Raw genomic sequence first — 11336 nt, forward strand, 5'->3', positions numbered from 1 at the left:
GGGGGTGGATGGGAGGGGGGAGCCGCGGGGAGTGACGTGGCGCAGGGTGACGTGCGCGGAGTGACGTGTGCAGAGGCGGGAGGAGGGCGCTGAGGGGAGGGGGTGCTGCGCCTGTGGGCACCAAGGGCACCGCAGCATGGCATGGGCCACCAGGGCCACCACAGCATGGCATGGGCCACTAAGAGCAGCACAGCATGTTAGAGTCCACCAAGCCCACCACAGCATGGAATGGTCCACCAAACCCACCACAGCTTGAGGTGGCATGGTCCACCATGGTCACCACAGTGTGTTGTGGCACCACACGGCCACAACAGCCTGGATTGGCATGGTTCATCAAGGCCACCACAGCTTGGGGTGGTATGGTCCACCAAGGACAACACATCATGGCATGGTTCACCAACGTTATCATAGCACGGCGTGGTCCACCAAGACCACCACATCATGGAACGGTCCACCAAGGCCATCGTAGCATGGCGTGGTCCACCAGGGCCACCACATCATGGAATGGTCCACCGAGGTCGCCACAGCATGGCGTGGCATGGTCCACCAAGCCCACCACAGCATGGCACACTATAGCCTCAACAGCATGGGTTGACATGGCCTACCAGGGCCACCAAAGCATAGGGTGGCATGGGCCACCAAGGCCACCACAGCATGGCATGGTCCACCAAGGCTGCCCCAGTGTTGTGTGGTCCACCAAGGCCGCCTCAGCATGAGATGGCGTGGTCTAGCAAGATATGGCATCACATGGCGTCAACAGCATGGCATGGTTTCTCCTGGCATGGCCACTCTCACACACCTTCTCCCCACTGCTGTGGGGCAGGGACCGGGTAAAGGGGGGACACCGGTGGGACTCGGGGACATGGCATCAGCAAGACGTGCATTTATTTCAATCCTCATTCCTCCCCACAACAAGCCCTTGGGTTGGAAGTTCATGCCCCGCATCAAGGCCACCAAACCATGACAACATTGGGGTTCCTCTGTACCAGAGTGTCATGCATGATGTCCCCACCAGGCCCCATGGTGACCAGGCAGGGTGGTGGCCATGGCTGCTCAGCCATCCCAAGCGGGGACGCCGGTTCGGCGAGGCGCCAGGGGCCCTGATTCGGAGTGTGGGGGCGAGTCGCTGGCCCGGGCCAGGGTGAAGACGCGGTTGCGGGCGCCGTAGGGCCCGCGGTGGCGCCGGCGCGGTGGCGAGCAGAAAGGGGCCCTGAAGGCCTCCTGGAAGCCCCGTCGGAAGTTCTCGTTGAAGTAGCCGTAGATGATGGGGTTGGCGCTGCTGTTGAAGAAGGCCAGCCAGTGGGCGAAGGGGAAGACGTAGACGGCGACCAGGCGGAGCTGGCGCTCGCTGAGGCACCCGTAGTCCATCAGCAGCATCAGCGTCCAGAGGGGCAGCCAGGAGAGGGTGAAGAAGAGGGCCATGATGATGAGCATGTTGATGACCTTCGCCTTCCTGCGAGACACCTTCCTCCCCTCAGGCTCCTCGGGCCGGGCGCCGTGGGCGGGCGCCGCCGACTTGAAGAGCTTGAAGGCGATGCGGGTGTACATGACGACGATGAGGGCCAGGGGGGCCACGTAGATGTGGGAGAAGAGGACGGTGGTGTAGATCCTCCTCATCTCAGTCTCGGGCCAGGCCTCCCAGCAGGAGTAGAGGGGGTAGGAGTTGTTGTAGGTGTCCACCATGAAGTGGTGCTCCTCCCTGGTGACGGTCAGGGTGATGGCGGAGGGGCACATGATGAGCAGGGCCAGCACCCAGATGACAGCGATGGTCACCAGGGCTTTCCTCAGCGTCAGCTTCTGCCGGAAGGGGTGGACGATGCAGCGAAACCTGCGGGGTTGGTAGGACCTCCTTGTAGGACCCCAAGGAGGTGGCCAAAAGCACGATCACGGCTTTGACCTGGGTTTCATGTTCACCATCGCCACACCTTTGTGGGCACCTCGGGAGGTGAAGGAGAGCGGGAATGTGGTGCTGTGTGGACGCCAAGCTTGGGATGAGGGCTGTGCGCATGGTGGGACATCCCTGGGGAAGGAAGGTGATGGGAGGGAAGGGTTTCGTGCAGCGGGAGGTCTCCTTAGCCTCGGGAGGTCTTTGCAGCCTTGGGTTACCCCACCATGATGCAGGCTGAGGTCTCAGGAGCCCCCCACCCCGACATACCTCTCCACGGCGATGGCCACCAGCGTGAAGACCGAGGCCGAGACAGACATGCCCTGCACCAGGCCGCTCATTTTGCACATGGTGTTGTCAAAGGGCCACCCTGCAAGCACAGAGGAAGCTTTGGGGGTGGTGGGCTGGCCCACGTTCCCCACGTCATCCCCTACCGCATCATCACCCCTGAGGATGAACACATTCGGCTCAGCCGTGTCCATCAGTAACTCCCTCTAGATGTCCCCATCCACCGTGCGATGCTAAATCCTGGTCCTAAGCAGGGGAGCTGTATTTTTCGCTTGTTATTCATACAGAGATGGCCTTTAGCAGTACAGATATTAAAAAAAAATATGTTTTAAAAGATTTGTATTACACTTTTCAGAAGGTTATCGAGCTAGGTGACATCATAAATACTTCCCCTTGCCCTTTCTCCTGCGTTTCTGCAGGACTCCAGCTATTATCAGAGGGACCAGCCTTCGGGTTCTTGATCTGCAGGGCTTTAATTTGCTTCCCTCGTTAAGCTGTTGAATGGCACTGGTTAAGCACAACCCTAGAGCAGGAACACGGGTGGTATTGTGGGGCCACAAAGCCACCGAAACCCTTTTTATCTTCAAAATATGGTGTGGTGGATAAACGCCCGTGGCCTGTTGGAAGCTGGAGGATGTGACATCCTGCCTTGGCTGGGCAGGGGGCCGCAACCAATAAATTGCAGGTGAAATAAATACAGAAATATTCTGCCCCTGGCTGTGGCCTGTGACACTCAAGATGATGGAAAGCAATGTTATGGCTTCGAACCTCCATCAGACATGGCCCACCACCTGCCCTCCTCGTCCTCAGCACAAAAGATGTGCAGGAGTTTTGGAGGTGGCCTCCTAGGGAGGGTGAGGAGAAGGCTCACGGTGTCTCCCACCACTTCCCTTCACAAATCTCATCCCTGCCAGCACCTATCTGCCGCCCTGCTGCCTCACCCGTGATGAGGTTGTCCACCAAGGTGGTGGGCATGCAGAAGATGCCCACCAGCAGGTCGCTGATGGCCAGGTTGAGGATGAACATGTTGGTGACCGTCCGCATCTGGCGGTTCTTCACCACGATGAAGCACACCAGGATGTTGCCGATCATGCACATGAGGAAGATGAAGGTGTAGGCCAGGATGAACACCGCGGCCACGGGCGAGGAGTGCTGGTAGTAGGCCAAGAAGGTGTAGTTCTCCTTCAGGAGGTGGCTCTCGCTGGCGTTGGCCCAGCTGCCATTGGAAGGCTCTGAGGAAGGGACAGCAGAAAAATGGAGGTGGAAGGGGATGAAGCGACCCTTTCCTGCTTTTCCTGATTGCCCTGGAAGGTGGGGAGATGCCCTCAGAAATGGGGAATCCCAACCGTGTCACCGCCTCCAGCTCAGGGGGCTGGGCCAGCAGGCGGGCTGGCTCCGCGCTGTGGATGCTCCTCCAAGCTCAGAATGAATTTTTGATGTACAGTTTAAAGAAACCCAGCGGGCATCTTGTTCTCCTGGTGGTTTCTTTCCTTTTTTTAGGGCTCACGCAAGGAGAGCAGGGCATGGGGGGAAGCCCATCTCCTGGCACGCTGCAACGCTCAGACCACGCAGCAGATGCAGCGACGTGGTGGTCTCCAGCCCGGTTGGTCCATCAGCATCCCCAGTGTCCGGGAAAGAGGAGCCCGTGCACTCTCCTCCCATACCCAGCATTAATTAATATGTAATTATGATAATTACCTGGGACCAGGGCAGCTCCTGGTGGACGGGGGGACATCGTTTTGCGGCTGCAGACCTACCAGGGGGAGCAGGTCCGCGCACCGGCCCCCGGCAGGGGTTGGGGGGGATGCTGGGCAGGGGAGGGCTCACCCTGTGCAGACTCAGGCTGCGATTTTAAGGCAGGAAAAGGGAAATTTTGGACCGGGCAGTCACTGAGCCCACAGCAGCATCGCCCGACACCTTGATTAAGCCCGAAACTTTGCCCGACTTTATCTCCCTGAGCTGCGATTTCTTGCAGCAGTGCCGGCTGAGAAACCGGAGGATGCTCCGGGAGGAGGGAGCGGGAGGAAGGGGTGAGAAAAAACCAGCCCCACTGCCCCGAGCTGGATATGGGGACGCTTCCTCCTCTCCGCCGGGGATATCTGGGTGGCGGGGGCTTCCCTGGGTTGGTGGGGAAGGAAAAAAAACGCAATCAGGGAGGGGAAGGAAACCTCTGCCTCGCTACTCACCCCCGCCGGGCTCCGGGTTCCGCAGCGCCTGCATGGGGCCGGGGGGCTCCAGCTCCAGCTCTCCTCCGGCCGGGGGTCTCCAGCGCCGAGCATCGCTCCCGTGCCACCGTCACCGCCGGCTGCGGCTGCGGCAGCGGCTGGGGGGGCGGAGGGGGGGGCATCCTCCCATCGCCATGGATACCGGGGTACCCACGGGCGGCTCAGCGGGGATGGAGCCGGAGAAGCTTTGCAGATCTTGTCACCTTGGGGGCTGGGGTGTCCCCCCCCCAAAAAAAAAGCCCTCTCCCCAGGCCTCCTGCCACGGGGCGTTAGGGCACGGCGAGTCCGCGGGGGCAAATATTGACCCCCCCTTGATGGGGGCAGCCCAGGTGTGGGTGCCCCCCAGGGAACCCCCAGCCTGGATACATCTCGAGCCCCCCCAGTGCGTGTGCTCCTGCAGGGAGGCAGGGAAAGCTGTGTCCCAGCGGGATGGGGACAGGGCCACCTCCTGAAGGTTCTCCTAATGCCCTGTGTGTCCCCCCTGCATCTTTGCAGCCCCCCCGGCGTCCTCCTGGCTCCGCAGACACCAGGGCATGGGAAAACCTCGGGACACCACAGCGCACACGTGCGTGTCCATCACGGGGCTCCGTGGAGGCCCTTCCCCATGTCCCCAGCCCCACGGGGACATGCCACCACATCCAGGGTGCCAAACACAGCGCCAGGACCCGCGGGCACCTGCGGGGTGGTTTTATGGAGGAGGTAACTCATCGATTCAGCGAGCAAAGTGCGTGCAAATCACGTTTAATCGGGCGGTGTCAGCAGGTGGAGGCCGCGGGGAGGTCCTGCTGCAGCAGGCAGGACGTGTCAGGCTTCGGGGACGTCGCCCTCGGGTGACAGCAGCAGCTCGAAGGGGACGAGGGGCCGGACGAGCAGGCGCATGTCGGGGCACACGGGGTTGTCACGCAGGTTGAGGCTCCGCAGGGAGGCCATGGAGGCCAGAACCTCCACCGGGACCTCTGCGGGAGGGAGGAAATTGGGGACAGAATGTCAGGGGGGATTCCTGGAGAAAGGGCTGGCGTTTTTACCCCCCAAAAAAACAGAGCAAGGGGTGCTGGGGAGCTGCAGCGCCCGTGTTTACAGCCTCTCCCCCCTCCTCTTCCTGCTTTTCCGAGTGGAACGGCTGGAGAAGGAGAATACGGGCATTAAAACGCAGCAAGGGGAAAAAAAAAAAAAAAAAAAAGCAAGAAGCTTCTAATTAAAGCCAACAGTAATTTTCCTCAGATCAGAATATGATAACAACGGTGAAATAAAACCAGCTAGCTCAGATCAAAGGCTGCTGGGGAATCGGCGAGGGAAGGGATGACAGCTCCGACTAGGTGCACGCCTCTGCGTGGTGGCATCACCCTCGAGGGAGAACAACACAGCTCCAGAAGCCCCTCGGATGAGCAGGGAAGGAGTTAAAAGCCCTGGCACTAATCTACGCGTGGTTACACTGCAGCTTGAGAGCTCCTTGAGATGAAAAGGGCAGCTGGTGGCACTCACAGCCTGGATTCGGAGCGCAGGGGCTCCAGGCAGGCATTAATTGAGCTGCTTGTCCTCCTGTCTCCCTGGAGAACATCACCCACGGCCTCTGCGTGCCCAGCAGGTGACTCAGGAGCCTCCAGACACCGTCAGCCCGGCTCACAGCCTGGTGGCAGCCCCAGCAGAAGACACGCAGGACCAGGAACCACACGTGGTTGGGATGCTGAGGGCACCAGCACCAAAACCCAAACCTTCTGCAACCCTCCTGCTGCTAAACTAAATGGAGGAGCCCAGGAGGAGGTCGAGGAGGAGCTGCACAGGCACCTCCTTCACGCCCGGCTTCCACCTCCATCCTCTCCCCGTCTCACCTGCGATCTCGTTCCCTTCCAGGTCGATGCTCTCCAGGGCAGGGGCGGCCGCCAGGGGCTCGGGGAAGCGCCGAAACTTGTTGCGGGCGAGGTTGATGGCCCGCAGGTGCAGCAGGGACCCCAGCTCCTCGGGCAGCCGGTGCAGGAGGTTGCCCTCCAGGTTGAGCTCTGGAGGAGAAAAAAGGCGGAGAATTTGGGGGAGAAAAGCGCAGATTGCCCACTTTTTGCCACAAAGCTCCTCCGGGGGACCACAAACACCGGGAGGAGTGTGTTGTGGGGTGATGTTCCTTGGGCTGTGGGGGCAGCCCCTCACCTCGCAGCTGGCTGAAGGTGGTGGCGAAGCGGCCGGCGAGGGCCCTGAGCTCGTTGTTGGCCAGCGAGATGCGGTGGATGCCCTCGGCGACGCTCCTCATGGCTTTGTAGATGCCGGCGGGGAAGGCCACCAGCTTGCAGTCGGCCAGGTCTACCCCGGGGAGAGCCGAGTGACGGCCGGGGGCAGGTGCAGGCCGGCGGCTGCCAAACACCACGTTCGTCCTCCAAAAAAACCCTCATTGCGCAGCCCCACACGGGGACACGCGTTTCCCTCACCCCCTCTTCCCCAGCAGGCCTCTCTGCTGCGGGACGAAGAATTTGGGGAGAGGGCTGCGACCCCGTCCCCTTCCCCAGCTGCCTCCGGGCTTTGCGTTTTTGGGGATTTGCACTCGGGGTCCCGGCCTTACCCAGGGCGTCCTCGCGGGCCTCCACCACCTCGTTCACCCTCCTGGCCACCCTGGCCACCGCCTCGCCCATCCGCCGCTGCATAGGGCCGCCGAGCCGGGGATGGCGGGCGGCTAAAAATAAAAAATAAGGCCCGGGACGCCTGCCCCGGGAGCTGGGGGGGCCATGGTGCCAGTGGGAGGGGTGTCCTGGGTTTATTTTTGCTCAGGGGTTGGCAGCCGGGGTGGGATGGGGGGGGTGGAAGCCGTGAGGAGGGGATAAATAATAGGTAAATCCAATGAATAAACACACAAAAATGTACAAATAAATATACAAAAGTAAAAAAAAAAATAAAGGAAAATGCAAAGAAAAAATAAAAAAGAAAATAAAAATAAAAATAAAAAATACAGGAAAAAGGAAAAACATTAAAATACACACAAAAAAGTAAAAGTACGACAACAAAAATACAGAAAAAATAATAAAAAAAAAACACAAAAAGGTAAAAAGTACACAGATAAAAAAATGCAAAAATATAAACGACAAAAATAAAAATGGTAAGAAAGCAAAAATTTAAAGCACAAACATAGATTAAAAATACAAAAGATGATAAAAAGGTATAGGGTACAAAAATAAAAGGTACAAACATAAAAAAATAGGAATACAAGAATAAGAAAAAAGTACAAGAAATATAAAGAAAATTTTTAAAAATAGAAAAATGAAAGATAATAAAACGGTAAAAAGTGCAAAAGTTTAAAAAAGACATAAAATTTCAAAACAATAAACATGAGAAAAGAATAAAAAAGGTTAAAAGTCCAAAATAGAAAATACAAGCAAAATATAATGAACACACAAAAATAATAAATAAGAAGTGGTAGAAAGCCCAAAAATTAAAAAAATGTAAACATAAAAAATTCAAAAAGAGAAAAAGAGAAAAGAATGAAAAGGTTAAAAGTTATACAAACATAAAAAATAAAAATAAAAAATAAAAATAAAAAATACAAAAAAAAATATTAAAAAATATAAATTAAAAAATACAAGTAAAAAATACAAATAAAAAATACAAATAAAATAATAAAAAATTTAAAAATACAAATAAAAATGCAAATAAAAAAATACAAATAAAAATACAAATAAAATGCAAATAAAAAAATACAAATAAAAATACAAATAAAAATGCAAATAAAAGAATACAAATAAAATAATACAAATAAAAATACAAATAAAAAAATACAAATTAAAAATACAAACATAAAAAATACAAATTAAAAATACAAATTAAAAAGTACGAATAAAAAAATACAAGCATAAAAAATCCAAGCATAAAAAATCCCAACATAAACCAAACAAACATAAGACCAGAACAATTAAAAAACTAATCAAACCCCCCCCCCCCAACCCGTGGCGGCCACGTGGCGCCGCCTTCCCTTCCTGAGCCGGGCCCCGAACCCGCGTCCTCGCGGTGTGGGTGCCGGCGCGCTGCCCGCTGCGCCACGTGTGCCGGGCGGGGGCTTGCGGCGGGCCCGCCCCGCGGTGGCGCCGCCCCGGGGACAATAGCGCGGGGCCATGGCGTCCGCCGGCGGCCGCCCGCCCAGCCAGAGCCGCGCCATCCCCACGCGCACCGTGGCCCTCAGCGACGCCACGCAGCTGCCCCCCGACTACTGCACCACCCCCGGCGGCACCCTCTTCTCCACCACGCCGGGAGGTAAGCGTGGCCCGCGGGGCGGGGGAGTTTTGCACCCCCCCCCCCCCACCCCCAACCCTCCGGTCCTCGATTTCGAGGGAAAAAAAAGCCTAAAATCGGCGGTCACCCACGCGTGACCCGCGCCCCGGGGCCGTCCTGTCCCCTCAGAGAACGTGGGACCCCCCCCACAGCCGTCCCCACAGCGTGGGACCCCCTTACAGTGCATGGGACCCCCCCCACGGGGCGTGAAACCCCCCCACGGAACATGGGACCCCCCCCACGAAGTGTGGGAACCCCCCCACGGAGCGTGGGACCCCCCCACGCAGTTTGGGGACCCTGTACCCGCAGCGTGGGACCCCCTCCTGGAGCGTGGGACCCCCCTGCAGAGCATGGGACCCCCCCACAAGCGGTGTGGGGACCCCACGGAGCGTGGGAAGCCCCCACGGAGTGTGGGACCCCCCCCACGCGTGGCGTGGGCACCCCCCGTCCCCACGCAGCGGCACCAGCCCCGTTAGGGCTCATTTAGGATTTCGGGGCGATCGCTGCGCCCTGATCCCCAAGCCACCTGGCGCAGGGGATCAATGGGGTTGGCGCCCCAAAATCCCACGAAACTGGGGAGCGCAGGCGGTGTTTTGGGGAAAAAAACCCCAAAACCCCTTTCTCCCCTCGCCGAGGGGGACGTCACCGCTCCACGGAAGCCGCTCGGTGCCCGCCGGGAGGATCGGCCTCCCTCCGGCACCCCTGGGCCTCCGTGGAGGCTTTTGGAGCGTCCTTGGCTCCGCGCCGCGGCGTTGATCCGGCGGCGGGTTATCAGCACTGATAAGAGGGCAGAGAGGCGGCGTGGAGCTGCGTCCTCCCTCCCCGAGCCTCCTCGGGTCTTCTCGAGCCTCCTCGGGGCTTCTCGAGGCTCCGTGGCTCGGGGTGGAGGCCGTGAGGGAGGCTGCGTGTCCTCGTGCCATGGTGGCCGGCCAGCGGCGACTCCTTCTGCAAACAGAAGAGGCTCGGGGTGGGTCCGGGCGGGCCGCCCAAATGCCTCCGAGCGGAGGAGAAGGAGGAGGAGGAGGAGGAGGAGGAGGAGGCCGGTTTGACGAAGGCCGTGTCCCCCCGCCCCAGGTACCCGCATCATCTACGACCGCAAGTTCCTGCTGGACCGCCGCAACTCGCCCATGGCGCAGACGCCGCCGTGCCACCTCCCCGACATCCCCGGCGTCACCAGCCCCGGCGCCGCCGCCGCCGCCGAGCCCAAGGCGGAGGCCGGCAGCAGCCTGAGCAATCACGACGCGAAGCCGTCGGCGGGTACGGGCAGCGGGGCGAGCGGGGTGGCCCCTCCCGGGCCCCCGGGGGTGTCCCCGCTTTGGGGACCCGCTCACGCCTCTCTCCGTCTCTCTTGCAGGGGACGACGCGCAGTTCGAGATGGACATCTGACCGGGCGCCCTCCTGCTCTCCTTCGCCATTTCCCAGATTTTTTCCTCCCGTTTCATTTTTTTTTTTTTTTGTGTGTGTGTTTATTTTTTTTTTTTCACCACGTCGCCTTCAGCTCCCGTGCACCTGCCCCCTTCCCAAAACTTGTTTTAAGGAACAGCGCCTGGAAATCGAGGGTTTTGTTTTTTTTTTGGTTTTTTAGCAGCTGAGCTCCCCCGGAAAATTTCAGCAGCTGTGGTACCCGAGGAGGTACCAGCACCGCCGATGCTGCCCCTCCGGGTGGGGAAAAGTCTTTTGGGGTCCAGGTTTGACCTCGACGGCTCCCGGGCTCCCCGCTTCCACCGGGCAACGCGACGCGGCCGTGCGCTGCGAGCAGCCCTTGGTTTTACGATAAATATTTATATTTTCTGGTACTGAGCAAAAAAGGGGAGAACAGGAAAAAAAAAAAAAAAAAGGGAGAAATCTCGCCCTCATGCCGGGGGGGATTTGGGATCGGGGGGGGGATTTTCTTTGCCAGGTACTGGCATCGGGGTGCTGCGTGAGTGGAGATGCGGATAGGCGTGCGGGTGGGTGCTTGTGACACGTGCACAGATATATATATGTTATATAGAGAGAGATATATTTTTTTTCCTTAAAATGACGATCCGAGGGGGTCCCTCGCGTCCTCGGGGCGGCGCGGAGCGGGGAGGGCGATGGCCGTCAGCCGCGCGGTGCCTCGCGGGACCGCTGCTCCCCGAGCCGAAAAAGCGATAATCCAAGGGACATCCTGCCTTTCTACGACTTTCTACGACGTTTCTACCGCTTTCTACCGAGTTTCTACGACTTTCTACCGAGTTACCTTTCTCGTTGTTCTTTTCTGTTGGTTTTTTTTTGGCTTGTTTCTTAAACGGGATTCTGGCTGAAGAGCGAGGAGCGCCCGGCCTCTCGGGGCGCCTTCTCCGCTCTTCAGGGTTGTCGGTGGTTTTTGTTTTTTCTTTTTGGGGTTTTCCTGTCTCTTGAAAGAGGTGTTGGGGAGGAGAAGAGCTCTCACCGGTGGTTGCTGTTACAGCGAGGTCAATAAAGATCTTGGTTCTACGACTGCTGCCCGCGGGGATTTTCGGCGCGGGGCGGAGGGCTGGGGGTGCCCCGCAGCGTCCCGTGCTCACCGAGGGCGTTTTGCCCCGTTTATTCGCGGGGTGGTGAATTGCTCCTCGAAAAAACAGGGCTGGGAACAAAATTCCACGTGCTGGGCACGAAATGCCTGCGCCTAAATCCTCGCACCAGGGCTGAGCCTGGGTGGGGTGGCGGTGGGATGCTCGCGCCACGCCGCG

General features: G+C 57.8%; 3 protein-coding genes across 6 annotated transcripts; 1 reads left to right on the forward strand and 2 right to left on the reverse strand.

Annotated features, from left to right (window-relative positions):
* Positions 1-471: 471 nt before the first annotated feature.
* On the reverse strand, positions 472-4971 carry NPFFR1 (neuropeptide FF receptor 1). 3 transcript variants are annotated; one of them, XM_068688695.1, is made up of 4 exons: positions 4360-4971; positions 3164-3405; positions 2156-2255; positions 472-1828 (listed from the first exon to the last, which is right to left on the reverse strand). In XM_068688695.1, exons 1-4 carry the CDS (start codon positions 4518-4520, stop codon positions 1054-1056), a joined length of 1278 nt encoding a protein of 425 aa, XP_068544796.1. In that variant the 5' UTR covers positions 4521-4971; the 3' UTR covers positions 472-1053. The 3 variants fall into 3 exon arrangements, with proteins under 3 accessions (XP_068544796.1, XP_068544797.1, XP_068544798.1); XM_068688696.1 differs by lacking the exon at positions 4360-4971 and adding an exon at positions 3872-4352 and having other exon boundaries at positions 473-1828; positions 3115-3405; XM_068688697.1 differs by having other exon boundaries at positions 618-1828; positions 3115-3405; positions 4360-4525.
* Positions 4972-5109: 138 nt separating this feature from the next.
* On the reverse strand, positions 5110-7138 carry LRRC20 (leucine rich repeat containing 20). Of its 2 annotated transcripts, XM_068688698.1 has the most exons (4): positions 6947-7116; positions 6541-6690; positions 6228-6395; positions 5110-5354 (listed from the first exon to the last, which is right to left on the reverse strand). In XM_068688698.1, the coding sequence occupies exons 1-4, from the start codon at positions 7026-7028 to the stop codon at positions 5203-5205; spliced, it is 552 nt and encodes a 183-aa protein (XP_068544799.1). In that variant the 5' UTR covers positions 7029-7116; the 3' UTR covers positions 5110-5202. The 2 variants fall into 2 exon arrangements, with proteins under 2 accessions (XP_068544799.1, XP_068544802.1); XM_068688701.1 differs by lacking the exon at positions 6541-6690 and having other exon boundaries at positions 6947-7138.
* A 1304-nt stretch (positions 7139-8442) lies between these two features.
* On the forward strand, positions 8443-11103 carry EIF4EBP2 (eukaryotic translation initiation factor 4E binding protein 2). The gene is made up of 3 exons (XM_068688167.1): positions 8443-8625; positions 9718-9900; positions 9998-11103. The coding sequence occupies exons 1-3, from the start codon at positions 8487-8489 to the stop codon at positions 10027-10029; spliced, it is 354 nt and encodes a 117-aa protein (XP_068544268.1). The 5' UTR covers positions 8443-8486; the 3' UTR covers positions 10030-11103.
* Positions 11104-11336: the final 233 nt, after the last annotated feature.

This window comes from Anas acuta, chromosome 7, assembly GCF_963932015.1.
Source record: "Anas acuta chromosome 7, bAnaAcu1.1, whole genome shotgun sequence".
In the NCBI taxonomy this organism is placed as follows: domain Eukaryota; kingdom Metazoa; phylum Chordata; class Aves; order Anseriformes; family Anatidae; genus Anas; species Anas acuta.

Coding starts and splice junctions, on each gene's coding strand:
- NPFFR1 (XM_068688695.1), bottom strand. CDS start 4,520: ATGCCCCCCCCTCCGCCCCCCCAGCCGCTGCCGCAGCCGCAGCCGGCG. Junction 3,406..4,359: donor GAACCCGGAGCCCGGCGGGG/GTGAGTAGCGAG, acceptor TCCCTTCCTCAG/AGCCTTCCAATGGCAGCTGG. Junction 1,829..2,155: donor GTGGCCATCGCCGTGGAGAG/GTATGTCGGGGT, acceptor CCAACCCCGCAG/GTTTCGCTGCATCGTCCACC.
- EIF4EBP2 (XM_068688167.1), top strand. CDS start 8,487: ATGGCGTCCGCCGGCGGCCGCCCGCCCAGCCAGAGCCGCGCCATCCCC. Junction 8,626..9,717: donor CTTCTCCACCACGCCGGGAG/GTAAGCGTGGCC, acceptor CCCCCGCCCCAG/GTACCCGCATCATCTACGAC. Junction 9,901..9,997: donor CGACGCGAAGCCGTCGGCGG/GTACGGGCAGCG, acceptor TCTCTCTTGCAG/GGGACGACGCGCAGTTCGAG.
- LRRC20 (XM_068688698.1), bottom strand. CDS start 7,028: ATGCAGCGGCGGATGGGCGAGGCGGTGGCCAGGGTGGCCAGGAGGGTG. Junction 6,691..6,946: donor GGCCCGCGAGGACGCCCTGG/GTAAGGCCGGGA, acceptor TCCCCGGGGTAG/ACCTGGCCGACTGCAAGCTG. Junction 6,396..6,540: donor CACCTTCAGCCAGCTGCGAG/GTGAGGGGCTGC, acceptor TTTCTCCTCCAG/AGCTCAACCTGGAGGGCAAC.